The following is a 19512-nucleotide window of genomic DNA, read 5'->3' as shown; positions in this document are numbered from 1 at the left end:
TAGATTTCAATCCATCCCTTTTCTACTATCCCCTTCGCACCACCATAGGCAAATAGATACCTAGAGCAGAGGAGGAAAAAGCTGTGCACATGAGAAGGCAAAAAGAGAAGCACATTAAAATTTTTAAACAGTAATACAGTTCAACAATGATTTAAATCATTCAAAACATTTCAGCAATTCATTTCTGCTAAGTCATGAACTGCCGAGAATGCCTCGTTAGCCCTTCTACATCCTCCAAATATGCTCTTAAAATTCCCCTTGTCCTTACCTAGTAAAGGACTGAAAGAATATGAATTCCTGAACAGCAGGGTTCTAAAATAATACAAGTCACATACTTTATCTGGTATTATTTTACACAGAATTAACTGCTTAATATGCTCTAAGCCCCTAGATTAAGAGCCATTGCCAGTCTAGGCTTTAGTTTACACATTTTGCCTGTTTCTGATAAGCATATTCCCAGTTCTCAGCTAACACTGAGTCCTTAGCAAACACACACACACACACACACACACGTTGCTAATCAACTTTTCTTCTTGTCTCTGCTGTCAAGGACGGAACAACGGCATTACTGAAAGCTGCCAACAAAGGGTATAATGATGTTATAGAGGAGTTGCTGAAATTCTCACCCACCCTTGGTATCTTGAAGGTAAGACCTAAAGGAAATTTACCGACCTATAGAGGAGAAGTGTGAAATTAAGGAGCCCATTTTTGGGGACTGCAGTAGAATCTGGTATAATTCATGTGTTTAGTTGTATTCTTGAAAGAACATACCTACAACTTCTTAATGTGGGAGATTCATGGGCACTTGTAGAAATGGGAAGAAGGTAAAGAGAGTGAACCAGAATCTGCCAGCACTTAGTTTTCTAGGAAAAAATAATTAAAAAGTAGTAATGAAATCACTAAATTGGAAAGTAAACCATACTGATAAATCATTGGAGGATTTATGAAATCCTTCCCGCAAAACATGAGGGACTGTGCTCATGTTCCTTCTCTTCATTCTCTGTAGCAAAGAACCACATTGTTACCTTAGATGAAATAAAATTAGCCTCAAATATCTAAACACCTCAGAGAATATGTCATTTTGTAGAGCTGGATCTTCCAGAAAACAGAGCCCCACAACATTTAAAAGTTTTAATCATTTTGGATTCAAATATTTCTAAATTAGAATATATACCAAGGGTTGGCAATCTTTTTCAGTGAAGAGCCAGGTAGCAAATATTTTAGGTTTTGTAGGCCATGCAGTCTCTGTCCCAGCTCTTCAACTCTGCTATTGTAGCAAGGAAGTAGCTGTAGGGAGAAAAAAATACAAGGCTGCATCCCAATAAAACTTAATGTATGGACATTGTATTTCTGGAATTTCATATTTTCACATATCACAAAATATTTTTGTTCTTTGAATTTTTTTGAAACCTTAGCTTGCCAGGACAGAGAAAAACAGGCAACAGGCTAGATTTGGCCCACAAGCCATAGTTTGCTGAGCCCTGGTGTATGCTCTTATTTTCTTAAATAGAAGACACCAAACCCGTTCCAAACTTGGGATGGTGGCTTAGCACCTTGGGGAATATGCCTTCAAGGTCTAATGATGTGTGAAAAGTCTATTGCCCTTGAATGACCCCAGGGGCTTTTTGAACACTCTGTATCTGATCTTTATATTTGCATGCTCCATCCTTGCTATCAGCTGACACAGAGCTGCTATGGTCAGTGTGCTGGCCCCTCTCCCATGTCCCACCGAGCAACTGCTGATCTTCCATAAACTTGGAAGCCAGAAAGCTGCACTAGTTCAAATTGTAAAGTAAAAGTAAATCGTCTGTGAGGACAAATTGTCTCTGAATAAAGGAAAAGAGCTTTAGAAATGGATTTGGCATTATCTGGTCTCATTTCAAACAGCTCTTCTTTGGCTTGGTGTTTTATTCTTAGCCATGTCGCAAATAAGTGAAGTGGATAAATTGGTTGAGATTTAGATAAGTGAGATGTTACCAGATTAGTGAATTGCCATACATATTATAAAAGGCAAACATGGAAAAATGCTACTTTGCTGGGATTTTTCTCTGGGTATGGTATTTTACCCTTTTGCAAAATAAGAGAATTTTTTAAAATTAAAAGTAGTTAATTTGTAAACTAAGTTTGCACTTAGATACTATTCATAGACATATGTATCTTCCAGAACAGATGTCATATGACTGCCCATCATTCTTATATTAGGTTTGTTATAGTCTCTTCCTCTCCCCTCCCAGAATCCGGCTACATGCTGCAGGTAGCCACTTTTAGTTCAATAAATATTTATGGTAAGTTTCATAGAATGCCAAGAGCCTATCTGTTGGTCCCTCCTGTATTCTGAAATGCTCCAACTCAGGGCTCAGGGCGTTTCCTCCCCACACATACTCTTACTCTTACGCCCTGAAAGCCACAGTCTCTCTCCTGCATGCCTGAGTGAGTGGAGTGTATGTAGCTAGGCTGACAGGTGAGCTAGCTGCCATTCCTCCAGCCCTACCAGAAGTGGCTCACCAAAAGCCCAAAGACTATATACACTGCTCCTTAAGAGAAGAAGATGTTTGACATAGCATTGTTGTTCTTTCTGTAGCAAATTTTAATGTATATAAAACCGATTGCGTGATCATGAAGTCGTTTACACTCCAGGCCAGGTTCCTTGTTTCACTTGCAAAAGAATGTTGCCAGTATTGATACTGACCATCCGCTGTTTACCTGAGGACACTGTCTGAGAGCCGATGTGACTTTGACTAGGGAATATAAGGAAGTGTGAGGCTCCAGCAGTACAGTGGCATCACTTGGGCTGGTGTCCGACGAAAGCCAAGCTGAGTGCAGTGGCTGTGAGCTCACTCCTGACATACACTGTCATTTTCTCTTAGAATGGGACGTCAGCGCTCCACGCAGCGGTGCTCAATGGGAATATTAAAACAGTCGTGCTGCTGCTGGAAGCAGGGGCAGACCCAGCCCTGAGAAACAAGGTACCAGCCTTACTTTACCCATCTTTTAACTCCATTGGGCTCCTGTGCCAAGGGATCAGAGCACCTGCCTAAGCCAGGGTGACATGTCAGTGGCTCTGGTCACTGTCTCCATTTCTCAGCACAGGAAAGGCACTTAAGGTCATCATGACTCCGTCATGAGTGAGCACTACATTTGGACCCAGAGAATTATACTAAAACCCGGTATCATCAGTGGTTTCCGCTAACAAAGGTGTAGCCTCCTAGAACAGGGGTAGGCGTTAGCTGTGGGGAGCAGGATCATGAGTGTTCTGTCTTCAGGGCAGTGTCCTAAAAAGGCCTGGCAGTTTATCACCATTCTTCATAGGTTGGATGATCATCTCGAGAATTGTTTATGCTCTATTTGGTGACTACATGGGGAAAATGTTGCTCTTATATTATTAACAGGACTTTGCACAGCTGTTACAAAACCAACGCATATTTTTTTATAGCTTAAAATCCTTTGTTTATGATCAGGCCAGACTTGGAGGTGGGAAAATGCGCAGTACTCATGGAAGAAATTATTTTCATTGTATTTCCTCCTTTTCTGCATCTGCATAAGGTATTAAATGTAGAGCCTGTGGGGAGGAGAGTCACCTAGGAAAGGTTTGGAGAAAACACACTAAGCCTCCAGCTTTTGAAGGAGGAAATGGGAGTGGTGCTTACTAATAGGGGAATGTATGAAAAGTAATTTTCAATTTATACTTACATATTTTATACTTACATATACTTATATATTTAAGTTTTTATAAGTATTCCTGTTAATATTTTCATTATGAACATAAAAACATATGTTACTTCATGTTTCAAAAAGAAACAATTTAGTGTACTTAAACAACAGGCCAAGAGTCTCTTTTTCTCATTCCACTTAGCATGTGGAATTATTATTTCCTCATTCCTACCACCGAACAACTTGAGGACAATGTTGCCTGGCTGTGTGATAACCCAGCTGAAATCACACTTACTTTCTTTTCTTTAGACCTTGGACACAGACTTCCTGAAGAGATCAAACTTTCTTACTAAACCGTCAGTCAAGGGGAAATGTTAGTACCTTTACATAGAAACAAAAAATGCAATTCCTTGTGTGTCTTCTGGAATCTTAGCAATAACGGTCATGGGGAATTTCCAGTGACCGAAATGCTGTTGCTTGGACCTTCCCAAATGCTACTTGAATGTATGTGTAGGCTGATCCATTGGAGTTTCAGACTGCAGAGGCCCTTAGAGCTGGGAGTAGCTGCCAGGGAAGCCCCCACCTGATCATCAGCCACCCCACAGAAGTCAGTCACTTTAAAGGTAGCTCCAGAAACAAGTGCATTGAGATTCCAGCAGCCACAGGACTCTTGGCCTTCTTTTGTTCATTCAACAAACACCTACTGAGTGCCTACTAGATTCCATGCCCAATGTCCTGGGGACACAACAGTGAATGAAGTTCACATAGGTCAGGCCACAGTTTACTGGGAAATAAAAACAATTAAATAAGCAAATCCAAAACAGAGTAACTAGAGCCATCAGCAGGGATGTAAAGAATGCTATTAAAGGCTTCCCAGGGAAACTGATCGCTAAGCTAGTACAGAAGCATGTTCTGCTCCAGGGTTTCCAGCACTTCTACTCTGCGGATGCAAGGCGGATACCTGAGGAGAGGGTAACCACTGGCCCAGCAACCACTCCATGCTGTCACCTTCCCTGTGGGTGTAAGGAGCCTGTGTTCCCAAAACTCCGAGCTGAGGACTCCGAACCCAGCTGCCAGGGCAATGGGAGTAGTGGTTTGATACTGTAGTAACATGAACATGGGCCATGGTCCTGTTCCACAATGAATAATACAGCCTTCAGGGGCTAGCCCGGCCACTCGCCATCTTAATCCACAAGCTGAGCAGCCTGACCATTCAGTGGGGACCAGCTAGGAGAAAGGAGGAGTGAGATCAGGTGTTCAGCTCGGTGTGCACGACACACACATCAGGCAGAGCGATGTGGTTGACCAGAAGTTGACAGCACAGTTTGAGGGTATAAAGCTTTTTTTAATGATAAAGGATCTGGACACTTATGGAGATGGTCACACAAGGCAGCTGTAGCTTGGCAAGCTTGTACAGAGAGGTCCAACTTCTTCCTGACCACGGAGGATCCTTTGGCTGCCTGCCAGCCTGCTCACCAAGGACAGGAACCAATGCAGAACAGTCTGGCTATTCCTGAATGTACTCTGAGCCTGGATGGCCCTCGGGTCTGGTTACCAGGAGCATTTCTCTACTGGTCCAGGCATTAGGCCTGTACAGTATTTGTTCCTACAGAGACTAATAGTAGAACTGGGCCCTGTAGAGGGGCCTCTGGTCTGTAGTGACAGCAGAGCAATTTCCTGCCTGATTCAGACCAGCATTAGAATCAAAGGTCCTTCGTGGTGGTCTTGGGGGCAGACGCAGGACAGGCTGCACTGCAGACCAGTGGTGGCAAACTCATAATTCCCAACCAGTGGGGGCCTAGTTAGCAGATGGGGGTCTAAGAGCAGGACCCAGCCTGGAAGGTGTGGACTCCAGGGGTTTCACCTAAAATCAGGCTCTGAGGTAAAGCAGCTGGAGTTGCAGGCATGGCTGTAGGAGAAAACACATGTGAGGCAGGTAACATCCAGAATGCCCTCTTGCCCATTCTGGGTGCCTTTCTGCCCTTTAATTGCCTCCCCTGAAATCTCAGCTCATCCTTTTGATTCATCTGTAACAATAGTTCTCAAAGTGTAGACCATGGATCCCTTTCAGGGTGTCTAATAAGTGCAAAACAATATTCTGAATAATACGAAAACATTATTTGCCCTGTTCACTGTGCTGACATGGACCCTAGAGGGGCAAAAGCCATGGTGGGTGAAATTGTTGGCAGTGTAGTACACATCCAGGCAGGGGTACAGTCTGTACTGGCAAATGATTTTACAAACCTCTGCAAGTCATTGTACAAATTTTGTGGATTACAAAAATACCACTTTTACTTAGTAATGTCTTTGACAAAGTAGTAACCTATATATCTTTTCAATATCCTGTGTGACGAGACGGGAAGGATGCATAGAGCACCTCTGCGTAGACTGAAGAGCACTGCTCGCCTCCAGGGAAGGCTCTTGTGTGATCGCTTGAATCACAAAGTGAGCCAGCCACATTTTTCATGGCACACCATTTGTACTTGAAAAAACAGTTTGTATCCACCATGTGAACCCGACAGGTTCCCAACACTTATAGGCTTTTCTGATGAATCAGTGGTAATGTTAATTACTGTGATCCTTTGAGATTGTATGATGAAATGTGTCCACATTTGGAAGATCTGCATAACTCAGTGATCAGTGAACTGTTTTCCCAATGACCAGTGCATGATGTTACAAATCATGTATGGGTAAAAAACAAAAACAAAAACATCTGCAGATAGACAGACCTATTACATAACAGTGCAAAAGCTTCTTTGACATGGCTTAGTTCCCCACTGTAGTGACCTTTAGCAAACTACCACTTGTACATATTGGTGTAACAGGAAGAGTATCTAAAATGATCTGAAAAGCCTGCCTATCTGTGTAAAGCTGAATTTTCATCAGATGCTTCAACCAAATAAAGTATCACAATAGATTGGCTGTAGAAGCGGATGAGAACACAGTTGTCTTCCACTAGTTACCCATCATAGAAATACACAAAACTGAAACAATCCTACTCTTCTAACTTTCCTGTTTTTCAAAATTTGGTAATTACTCATAAATATGTTGTTTATCTTCACAGTATTTGGCTTACTGTTTTTAAAAGTGAATTAATACATATATTTTAAGTGTTCTCATTTTGATTTGTATGAAATTAGAAACAAAAGTTCATTGGGGTCCTCGATTATTTTTAAGAATGCAAAAAGTTCCTGCGACCAAAAGGTTTGAGAACCACTGCCCCATAATGTCTATTGGATATGGTAGAGACTCATGAAATAAATGCAAAAAGAACATTTCTCCACAATAGTGTGAAAAGAATGGGGCATTCAGTGAGACTGCGTCAGGTGGGAGGTGGGTCCTGCTAAAGCTGCTCTTTCCCAGGTATCTCCTATGCTCTGAATGTTTCCTAACTCTGCTGTGTTATCAAACAATACCTGGCCTAAGTCTCAAGACCCTAGTGCACAGACTACCCCACGTAGTAAACTAATTAAGTATGAGGTATCAAATGTAACATTACCTATTTTTATTGAGCACATACTAGATAGACCAGGCATTGCTCTGGAAAGGAGGATAAATAATACAGGGACCCTGGCCTCCAGGTGATTCCAGTCTAGTAAGGGATATGATGCAGATAGGAAAATAACAGAGATAAGAAAATAATAGGAAATATTTATACATTTACAGAAGACCTCTTATATGCCTTAATACAAGAGGAATTCTAGTGAGTATTTTAGCAGTGGAGGAGGAAGTTTGGGTCGGGGCCCCTCTTGGAGTCCCTAAAATCCTACCAACTGTGGGAATTAACTAATGCCTATCTTAACTTCTTTTAGGCTAATGAACTTCCAGCAGAACTAACCCAAAATGAAAGGATATTGCGTCTCCTCCGAAGTAAAGAAGGACACAGGAAGAGCTAACTTAGTTTAATATTTGACTGAAAGATAGGAACCTTAATCACATTGTCCAAAGAGAAATTGCATTTCCAATAATGTTGGAAATTCCTTAAAGAAAATGCCCAGAATGCCCATCCTGGGTCCCTGACCAAGAAGAGCTGAGCCTTCTGCCCTGAGTCAAGAACAGAGCAGCTCAGGGACCCCTTCTCCTCACTTAAGGGGGCCTCTCCAGTAGAGCCTGGCAGATTCATGCATTCCAAAGAAACTCTTTAAACTACACTAACTTGGGTCTCTCAGATAAATGCTAAGAGTTAAACCCTCTAAGAAGTTTAAACAAGAAGACAGAAAGACAAAAAGTCTGACCTTCAATGAATCAAAGTACTTTTGTGTTCAATGTAAGTGTGCTAAAAGTTATAGCTCCATTATATTTTACATATATACGTATGTCACTCCAGTGTAAAATGTTTTCTTCTATTCAAGGATCATTCATAGTCATGATATTATGAATCAAGAATGTGCAAAGTTACACTATTAAAAAGCCACTTCTAACATTCTACCATGTGTTTTTCAAAGATGAACAGTTGAACTATAAAAGACATTGTTCATTTGTGAGTTGATGCTCAAATTATTCCGAACATGTAAAGTTCATTTTTACCCAAAGTCAATATTATAGGTATGGTAAGATAGAAGTGGCAAGTTTGAAAGTTCAGAAAATTACAAACCGTAAGAAATTTAGACTTTGTCTCCATGAGCTTTTATTTGTATTCTATTGCTGGGAATCTGTTTCCCATGCCATGACTAAGCAGACTTAATGTCATGGAAACTTGAACTTGCAACACCACATTGCTTGATACAATGACTTTGAGATCCTTGGATAAAATGTGTTCTATGCAAGTACAATATGTTGCTATTACTATTGCAGGAGTATAAATAAAAGACTGCTAATAGTGTCTAGTAAGTGTTCATTTATGCATGTTTTTGAGCTGGTTGATGCCAAGAAAGAAACCTGGGTTTCATTGAATTATTCCTTTGCGGGGGTCAAAATTTATACTCAGTGCACTTAATACAATGGTTTCTAAATGCATCACTCAGTGCCTGACTGCACACACACAAATTGAACCTTTCTGTAGTCTACCATGTTAAACATTGATGGTATTTGTTATTTAAATACGTCTTTAGTTTTCTTATTCATGTTCTATTCTGGTTTCCAGGCAATGTCCTATGTAAGGATCTGTTAAATTACAGGGAAATGTAATCCCAAAAGGTTTTTTTAACCAACTTGCAGTGTTTCTAAAAGCTTTATCTTTAAGCCAGTAAACAATGGGATATAATTTTTGAAGCTGTCAAATACTCTCTTAAAGTTGTTATGATCAGTAAAACAATCAACAAAAATCAGCTTATTTTAATCAACATCGAAGGCAAATCCAGTATTGAGGCCCCAGAGTTGCCTACAGTGTGAGTAGCGATGCGACATGTCTGCAATCTAATTTCAGGATAAAAAAGTAGAAAGCTCTGCCTATATTGTTCAAATGCCCAGATAGAAACATTTTATTAACTAAGAAACAATGCCAACTTCCTCGTTGACTTTATTCAGTAAAGTTGTACAAATAAACATTTTCTCCCATGGAAACTACATAAAGCTATATTCATTTTAAAGAGGTAAATAATGTGGTCTTAAATACTTCATATTTTTTCCCCTTAGCTCTTAGGCCAAAAAAGTTTGCTCATCACTGAAATAAATCGAAACATTATTATGGGCACTGATAACAAAGTTCCAAAAGACAAAATGGGATGAATCACAAACTTAATGTTTTCACAAAAATATGTTAACCTTGGCCTATTCTTCAGACTGTTTTAAGCAGATAATGTTCTTCATCAACTTTAGGGTCATCAAAAGGAATCCAGTAGCTTTAACAATATTTAATGGAGGTCTTCCTACTGTCACCAGCTTTGAAGGATCACATTCAGTGTAGATGAGATGATGCTATTATCTGTAAGCAGGGAAAATGATTATATTAACCACTCACCAAAGATGGAACAAAAGGTCTGTTATATAAAGTTAAATTGCATTGTTTTGCACACTGGTGATTCTTACTTTAGATTAATCTCATTCACAATTCAGTGAGCTCCGTGTCCTAAGATTTAGAACTAACAATCCTATACTAATCGTTTGCTTAATTAAACCACAGAAATTTTTCATTACATCCGTTTGTTAGAATTCAAAATGAAGTTAATGTACTACCCAGTTTGCCTTTGCTACCTTCTCCTGCTTGTTTTTAATGAGAAGTTATTTCTATGTCATTATTAACGGCATGGAATTTTAAGGTGAATAATTCAGCTCTGTTGGCAGTATCTTGATAATTGGAATCCTGAATAGATCTATAAGCTTTGTGTTACTAACAGACCTATGATTTCATTAGTTCTACTATGGAGAACTTTTATAATGATCCCCAAAGTTTTTTCATCCAAAGTTCCTGGGATAGTCATGAAGATACTGAAAATGGAAATTCGACTCTACATCATGATGATCTGATAATACGTGGACAGTGTGAAAGGATTCTCCCTTCCTGGTTAATTAACACATCCATCACCTCACATACTGATTTTCTATGTGTGTCTGAGAACATCTTAATTCCTATTTTTATTGTCTGTGATGCTTCCAGCTCTTTGGTCCTTTTCAGTGTCTTTTTCTTCTGAAATAACTGATGGTTTTGCACTTCGTGTTTAGGAAACAAATATTTAGGTCAGTGGTATCATCAGGAATCTGGAGACTTTCATGGCAATACCAGATCCTTCCTTCCTCCATACACCCTGTGCTGTGTCAGCTCACCACCCCACGCTGGGACAGCAAGTCAGAGGAAAAGAGCACCCCCAAATGCCAGGCTACTTGGAATCGAATGGAGATGCCTGCATTTCGGGGTGAGCCTGCACTGCAGATTATGGGGGTGAGAAGCTAAGGTTCTAATTTCATAACAGTGATTCTGGCCCTAGCACAGGCTGAGCCTCACAGGGAGCAAACAGGTGGTGTCTGCAGAATACTACTAATAATAGAAACAAACGCTAACATTTGTTAAGGACTGTAATGCACTAAGCACTTTACACAGACAATCTCATTAAGTTTGTATGCATTTTCTCATGTACCCCTGACAACAGCCCTATGAAATAGGCTCTGTAATTATCCCCATCTTGCGGCTGAGGAAACTGGCCTTGAGTGATAAACCCCCCTTTGTAGTGCTTGGTGCTGTCCTCCAGTCCTTGAGTTTTGCTTTTTTAGGGGAAGAAAGCGAGGAGAGTGGTGCCCAGTTAGAGTCACTGTTGTGGCATCAAGGCGGTGAGGGTGGAGACTATGGACCATGTTGTAAAATAAAGGCAGAGGTAATGATATTTGGAGGTTAATTGAACATAGAGGATAAGGAAAGGAAAAGAAAGGAATTGTACTGTGTCAGGGGATCCTAAGACCACCCCCAATTTTGGTGATTTGCTAGGAAGACTCACAGGGCAAGTCATACGGTCATATCCATGCCTAGGATTACAGCAGAAGGATATATAATAAAGTCAGCAAGGGAAAGGGAAGTGGCGTGAAGATAGAGGCCAGGTACAAGCTTCCCAGGGGATTTGCGCAGGATGAATTTAGTTCCTCTAGCAACAGGTTGTGACAGCATTGCAGCGTCTGCTGGGGAAGCTCTTCAGAGACTCACCCATGCTTTTAACTGGGAGCTGTTCACACTGGCACCCTCTGCCTAGCATTTACCAAAATCCCAGACTTCTAGAAGGAAAATGGGCATTCAGCATAAACCACATGGTTTGTACAAACAGTTGAGGCACAGTGAGCCATTAGTACTCAGAGAAAGTTTTATATCAGCGAAGAGAACTGTTTGCCAGTTAAGTCCCCAGATGCCAGCCAGCAGCCCACCTTAAAAGCAAGCCTTTCTAAGGACAGCAGTCTCAGGTGTGCTACATTAACCGCTGCCACACAAGCTTCCTGTGGTGGATGGTGCCAATATCTATACTAGGAAATAGGGAAGAACAGCAGAGTTGGGATAGGGACAGAGAGAAGTTTGGATATGTTCAGTTTAAAGAATGTGTGAAGTAGGTTCCAGAACACAGTTGGAAATAGCAGCTTAATGTTTGAGACAAGATATGATTTAGGCATCATCTGTGTAGAAGTGATGGTCAAAGTCATGAGACTAATGAGATCCCTGGGGAGACTCTGGTGAGAGGAAAAAAACTGAGAGGAAATTTGAGGAAGGGAAGTCAGCAAAGGAGATGAGGTGAGATGCACAGGCGTGGAAGCAAAACATGTATGAAGGGAAGAGAAGGTCACAAGGAGAAGAGAGCAAGCAACACCCACTCCCCGGCAGCAACGTGGCTGTATAACCAAGGGCGGACAAACGCCAGCCTGCTCTCACTCCACCACTTGGCCCTTGGTGAGCTTGCTCAGTCACCAAGGAACTGTAGCCATGTTAGGATAAGGATGGTGACTGGTCAGGATCTGACCTCACATTAAAATGGCCATCTTGAAATGATCCTGCTTGTGACTGGTAGAACTGATTTGTGAGGCCACTTCTAACACTTGCTAGAAATTGTTGGCAACTATCAGAATGCATTACCTCTGCTTTGTCACCAAGAAAGAAAGTGTTCAGGCAGACCTCAGACATACTGTGGGTTCAGTTCCAGAGCACTGCACAAGGCAAATACTGCAAAGAAGCCAATCAAATGAATTTTTTGGTGTCCCAGTGCAGATAAAAGTTGTATTTACACTATACTGCCATCTGTCAAGTGTGTGATACGAGTATGTCTTTAAACACAATGTACACTCAGGCATTCAGCATGGTATTAATTAAATAGTTTATTTGTTAATTTCATGAAATTATTTATTTTTTAGTTAAAAACACTCTCTTGTTGAAAGATGCTACCCAACACCTGAGCATTCAGTGTCGTAATCTTTCTGTGGGTGGAGGGTCCTGCCTCCATGCTGATGGCTGCTGACTGGTCTGGGTGGTGGTTGCTGAAGGCCGGGGTGGCAATTTCTTAAAATAAGACAACAATGAAGTTTGCTTCATTGACTGACTCTTCTTTCACAGATGATTTTTTTGTAGGAGGCAATGCTGTTTGATAGCATTTTACCCACAGTAGAACTTCTTTCAAAATGGAAGCCAGTCCTCTCCAACCTGCCAGTGCTTTATCAACAAAATTCACCATATTACATGAGGGCTGTTTGTGGCGTCTCAAAGCAATCACAATATTAACACCAAAAGATGACTGACCACAGATCACCTTAACAGACCTAACCAGTACTGGAAAAGTTTGAAATATTGTGAGAATTACCCAAATGTGACACCAAGACATGAAGCGAGCAAATGCTGTTGGAGAAACAGTGCCGATAGATAGACTTGCTAGATGCAGGGTTGCCACAAATCTTTTATCTGTAAACAAAAGAAAACAAAACACAGTATCTGTGAAGTGGGATAAAATGAGGTGTGGTTGTACTTTGGGCCTCACTGTAGAGATGCAAGATCTGTGTGGTGCAACGTAGATGGGCCTGTGGGTTAATGTTTTTACTAACTTCTTGGTAAAATGAGAGCAAATATGTTTCTCTATGCTGGTCAGGTGGTTTGAGTGAGCCCCATCTCACTGTGTCAAGGTGTTAAAAAACTGGTGCCGACAACCATGTTGGGGCCAAGCTGTGAACAGTCACACCCTGCGAGGACTTTTCATGCCAATGTCCCTCATCAGCTCATGTCACACTTACATACACCTCCAAATATGGAGATAAACACAGACACACAAACAAAAGCCAAGTCATATACTATCTCAAAAAAATGGGAGGGCGGAGCCAAGATGGCGGCGTGAGTAGAGCAGTGGAAATCTCCTCCCAAAAACACATAGAGCTATGAAAATATAACAAAGAAAAATCTTCCTAAAATAGAGACCACAGGACACAGGACAACATCCAGACCACATCCACACCTGCAAGAACCCAGCGCCTTGTGAAGGGGGTAAGATACAAGCCCCAGCCCGGCGGGACCCGAGCGCCCCTCCCCCCGGCTCCCGGCGGGTGGAGAGAAACCGGAGCGGTTTTTTTTTTTTTTTTTTGGCGAGCGCTTTTTGGAAGCCTTAGAGGGACGGGCCCCCGTTGCTGGGGAGGCAGGGTGGCGGGACCGGTGAGGAGGTGCCTGGGAACGGCGCCGGAGGACAAAGAATATCCTGCGTTTCTCCCTGCGAGACCTGGGGGCGGGTGCCTGAGACCGGTGCCTGAGGACGGAGGAGGTCGCGCGTTTTTCCCCTTTTTTTTTTTTTTCTCTTTTTGGCGAGCGCTTTTTGGAAGCCTTGAAGGGACGGGGACCCCAGTGCTAGGGAGGCACGGTGGCGGGACTGGTGAGCGGGTGGCTGGGACCGGCGCCTGAGGACAAAGAATATCCCCCGTTTTTCCCTGCGGGACCGGTGGGCGGGTGCCTGAGACCGGCACTTGAGAACAGAGGAAATCGCGCGTTTTTCCCCTTTTTTTTTTCTCTTTTCTGTGAGTGCTTTTTGGAAGCCTAAAAGGGACAGGGACCCCGGTGCTAGGGAGGCAGGGCGGCGGGACTGGTGAGCGGGTGCCTGGGACCGGCACCTGAGGACAAAGAATATCCCGCATTTTTCCCTGTGGGACCGGTGGGTGGGTGCCTGAGACCAGCACCTGAGGACGGAAGAAATCGCGCGTTTTTCCCCTTTTTTTTCTCTCTTTTTGCCGAGTGCTTTTTGGAAGCCTTGAAGGGACAGGGACCCCGGTGCTAGGGAGGCAGGGCGGCGGGACTGGTGAGCGGGTGTGTGGGACCAGTGCCTGAGGACAAAGAATATTGAGCGTTCCTTCCCTGAGGGACCGGTGGGTGGGTGCTTTTTGGAAGCCTTGAAAGGACAGGGACCCTGGTGCTAGGGAGACAGGGCAGCAGGACCAGTGAGCGGGTGCCTGGGACCGGCACCTGAGGACAAAAAAAAAAAAAAAAAAAATCGCTTGTTTTTCCCCTTTTTTTCCTTTTTTTTTTTCTCTTTCTTTCTGTTCCCTCTCTCATTGTTGCTGCTGTTGTTTTGGTTTGGAGAGTGCTTTTTGGAAATCTTAAAGGGGCAGGACAGGTCACTTAGACCAGAAGCAGGGAATCTGGGGATCTCTGGGCACTCTAACCCCCTGGGCAGCAGGGAGCACAGAGGCCCCTTACGGAGATAAATAGTCTCCTGGCTGCTCCCCCTCCAACGGGGCTCCACCATTTTGGAGGAACAGCCCCAGCCAGGCCAAGCCCACAGCAACAGTGGAGATAAACCCCAAAGCAACTGGGCAGGAAGCAGAAGCCCTGTCTGCGCGCAGCTGCCCAGCACAAGCCACTAGAGGTCGCTATTCTCCCAGGAAAAGGCTACAAACCAACAAGAAGGGAAGCTCTTCCAGCGGTCACTTGTACCAGCTCTGCAAACTATCTCTATCACCATGAAAAGGCAAAACTACAGGCAGACAAAGATCACAGAGACAACACCTGAGAAGGAGACAGACCTAACTAGTCTTCCTGAAAAAGAATTCAAAATAAAAATCATGAACATGCTGACAGAGATGCAGAGAAAAATGCAAGAGCAATGGGATGAGATGCAGAGAAAAATGCAAGAGCAGTGGGATGAGATGCAGAGAAAAATGCAAGAGCAGTGGGATGAAGTCCGGAAGGAGATCACAGATGTCAGGAAAGAGATCACAGAAGTGAAACAATCCCTGGAAGGATTTATAAGCAGAATGGATAAGATGCAAGAGGCCATTGAAGGAATAGAAGCCAGAGAACAGGAACGTATAGAAGCTGACATAGAGAGAGATAAAAGGATCTCCAGGAATGAAACAACACTAAGAGAAATATGTGACCAATACAAAAGGAAAAACATTCGTATTATAGGGATACCAGAAGAGGAAGAAAGAGGAAAAGGGATAGAAAGTGTCTTTGAAGAAATAATTGCTGAAAACTTCCCCAAACTGGGGGAGGAAATAATCGAACAGACCATGGAATTATACAGAACCCCCAACAGAAAGGATCCAAGGAGGACAACACCAAGACACATAATAATTAAAATGGCAAAGATCAAGGACAAGGAAAGAGTTTTAAAGGCAGCTAGAGAGAAAAAGGTCACCTATAAAGGAAAACCAATCAGGCTAACATCAGACTTCTCAACAGAAACCCTACAGGCCAGAAGAGAATGGCATGATATACTTAATGCAATGAAACAGAAGGGCCTTGAACCAAGGATACTGTATCCAGCACGACTATCATTTAAATATGATGGTGGGATCAAACAATTCCCAGACAAGCAAAAGCTGAGGGAATTTGCTTCCCACAAACCACCTCTACAGGGCATCCTACAGGGACTGCTCTAGATGGGAGCACCCCTAAAAAGAGCACAGAACAAAACACACAACATATGAAGAATGGAGGAGGAGGAATAAGAAGGGAGAGAAGAAAAGACTCTCCAGACAGTGTATATAACAGCTCAATAAGCGAGCTAAGTTAGGCAGTAAGATACTAAAGAAGCTAACCTTGAACCTTTGGTAACCACGAATCTAAAGCCTGCAATGGCAATAAGTACATATCTTTCAATAGTCACCCTAAATGTAAATGGACTTAATGCACCAATCAAAAGACATAGAGTAATAGAATGGATAAAAAAGCAAGACCCATCTATATGCTGCTTACAAGAAACTCACCTTAAACCCAAAGATAAGCATAGACTAAAAGTCAAGGGATGGAAAAACATATTTCAGGGAAACAACAGTGAGAAGAAAGCAGGGGTTGCAGTACTAATATCAGACAAAATAGACTTCAAAACAAAGAAAGTAACAAGAGATAAAGAAGGCCACTACATAATGATAAAGGGCTTAGTCCAACAAGAGGATATAACCATTCTAAATATATATGCACCCAATACAGGAGCACCAGCATATGTGAAGCAAATACTAACAGAACTAAAGAGGGAAATAGACTGCAATGCATTCATTGTAGGAGACTTCAACACACCACTCACCGCAAAGGATAGATCCACCGGGCAGAAAATAAGTAAAGACACACAGGCACTGAACAACACACTAGAACAGATGGACCTAATAGACATCTATAGAACTTTACATCCAAAAGCAACAGGATATACATTCTTCTCAAGTGCACATGGAACATTCTCCAGAATAGACCACATACTAGCTCACAAAAAGAGCCTCAGTAAATTCCACAATATTGAAATTCTACCAACCAATTTTTCAGACCACAAAGGTATGAAAGTAGAAATAAATTCTACAAAGAAAACAAAAAGGCTCACAAACACATGGAGGCTTAACAACATGCTACTAAATAATCAATGGATCAATGAACAAATCAAAATAGAGATCAAGGAATATATAGAAACAAATGACAACAACAACACTAAGCCCCAACTTCTGTGGGATGCAGCGAAAGCAGTCTTAAGAGGAAAGTATATAGCAATCCAGGCACACTTGAAGAAGGAAGAACAATCCCAAATGAATAGTCTAACATCACAATTATTAAAACTGGAAAAAGAAGAACAAATGAGGCCTAAAGTCAGCAGAAGGAGGGACATAATAAAGATCAGAGAAGAAATAAACAAAATTGAGAAGAATAAAACAATAGCAAAAATCAACGAAACCAAGAGCTGGTTCTTTGAGAAAATAAACAAAATAGATAAGCCTCTAGCCCAACTTATTAAGAGAAAAAGAGAGTCAACACAAATCAACATAATCAGAAATGAGAATGGAAAAATCACGACAGACTCCACAGAAATACAAAGAATTATTAAAGACTACTATGAAAACCTATATGCCAACAAGCTGGAAAACCTAGAAGAAATGGACAACTTCCTAGAAAAATACAACCTTCCAAGACTGACCAAGGAAGAAACACAAAAGTTAAACAAACCAATTACAAGCAAAGAAATTGAAACAGTAATCAAAAAACTACCCAAGAACAAAACCCCGGGGCCGGACGGATTTACCTCGGAATTTTATCAGACACACAGAGAAGACATAATACCCATTCTCCTTAAAGTGTTCCAAAAAATAGAAGAAGAGGGAATACTCCCAAACTCATTCTATGAAGCCAACATCACCCTAATACCAAAACCAGGAAAAGACCCCACCAAAAAAGAAAATTACAGACCAATATCCCTGATGAATGTAGATGCAAAAATACTCAATAAAATATTAGCAAACAGAATTCAACAGTATATCAAAAGGATCATACACCATGACCAAGTGGGGTTCATCCCAGGGATGCAAGGATGGTACAACATTCGAAAATCCATCAACATCATCCACCACATCAACAAAAAGAAAGACAAAAACCACATGATCATCTCCATAGATGCTGAAAAAGCATTTGACAAAATTCAACATCCATTCATGATAAAAACTCTCAGCAAAATGGGAATAGAGGGCAAGTACCTCAACATAATAAAGGCCATATATGATAAACCCACAGCCAGCATTATACTGAACAGCGAGAAGCTGAAAGCATTTCCACTGAGATCGGGAACCAGACAGGGATGCCCACTCTCCCCACTGTTATTTAACATAGTACTGGAGGTCCTAGCCACGGCAATCAGACAAAACAAAGAAATACAAGGAATCCAGATTGGTAAAGAAGAAGTTAAACTGTCACTATTTGCAGATGATATGATACTGTACATAAAAAACCCTAAAGACTCCACTCCAAAACTACTAGAACTGATATCGGAATACAGCAAAGTTGCAGGATACAAAATCAACACACAGAAATCTGTAGCTTTCCTATACACTAACAACGAATCAATAGAAAGAGAAATCAGGAAAACAATTCCATTCACCATTGCATCAAAAAGAATAAAATACCTAGGAATAAACCTAACCAAGGAAGTGAAAGACTTATACTCTGAAAACTACAAGTCACTCTTAAGAGAAATTAAAGGGGACACTAATAAATGGAAACTCATCCCATGCTCATGGCTAGGAAGAATTAATATCGTCAAAATGGCCATCCTGCCGAAAGCAATATACAAATTTGATGCAATCCCTCTCAAATTACCAGCAACATTCTTCAATGAATTGGAACAAATAATTCAAAAATTCATATGGAAACACCAAAGACCCCGAATAGCCAAAGCAATCCTGAAAAAGAAGTATAAAGTAGGGGGGATCTCACTCCCCAACTTCAAGCTCTACTACAAAGCCATAGTAATCAAGACAATTTGGTACTGGCACAAGAACAGAGCCACAGACCAGTGGAACAGATTAGAGACCCCAGAAATTAACCCAAACATATATGGTCAATTAATATTTGATAAAGGAGCCATGGACATACAATGGCAAAATGACAGTCTCTTCAACAGATGGTGCTGGCAAAACTGGACAGCTACATGTAGGAGAATGAAACTGGACCATTGTCTAACCCCATATACAAAGGTAAACTCAAAATGGATCAAAGACCTGAATGTAAGTCACGAAACCATTAAACTCTTGGAAAAAAACATAGGCAAAAACCTCTTAGACATAAACATGAGTGATCTCTTCTTGAACATATCTCCCCGGGCAAGGAAAACAACAGCAAAAATGAGCAAGTGGGACTACATTAAGCTGAAAAGCTTCTGTACAGCGAAAGACACCATCAATAGAACAAAAAGGAACCCTACAGTATGGGAGAATATATTTGAAAATGACAGATCTGATAAAGGCTTGACGTCCAGAATATATAAAGAGCTCACACGCCTCAACAAACAAAAAACAAATAACCCAATTAAAAAATGGGCAGAGGAACTGAACAGACAGTTCTCCAAAAAAGAAATACAGATGGCCAAGAGACACATGAAAAGATGCTCCACATCGCTAATTATCAGAGAAATGCAAATTAAAACTACAATGAGGTATCACCTCACACCAGTAAGGATAGCTGCCATCCAAAAGACAAACAACAACAAATGTTGGCGAGGCTGTGGAGAAAGGGGA

The 19512-nt window shown here is 41.6% G+C and overlaps 1 protein-coding gene across 4 annotated transcripts in view; it reads left to right on the top strand.

The window, feature by feature from the left end:
- Positions 1-8473, top strand: part of ANKRD29 (ankyrin repeat domain 29) — a 36307-nt gene extending 27834 nt beyond the window's left edge. For 3 of the 4 annotated variants that reach the window (XM_017644775.3, XM_017644773.3, XM_073212897.1), the window contains exons 8-10: positions 551-646; positions 2868-2966; positions 7464-8473. In XM_017644775.3, the coding sequence (XP_017500264.2) occupies positions 551-646; positions 2868-2966; positions 7464-7547 (279 nt within the window). In that variant the 3' untranslated portion in view covers positions 7548-8473. The remainder of the gene's footprint in view (positions 1-550; positions 647-2867; positions 2967-7463) is intronic. The other variant, XM_037017663.2, reaches the window with a different exon arrangement.
- The last annotated feature ends 11039 nt before the right edge of the window (positions 8474-19512 follow it).

The sequence above is a fragment of the Manis javanica genome, chromosome 9, assembly GCF_040802235.1.
Source record: "Manis javanica isolate MJ-LG chromosome 9, MJ_LKY, whole genome shotgun sequence".
Lineage (NCBI taxonomy): Eukaryota > Metazoa > Chordata > Mammalia > Pholidota > Manidae > Manis > Manis javanica.
This window is presented reverse-complemented; position numbering and strand designations above follow the sequence as displayed.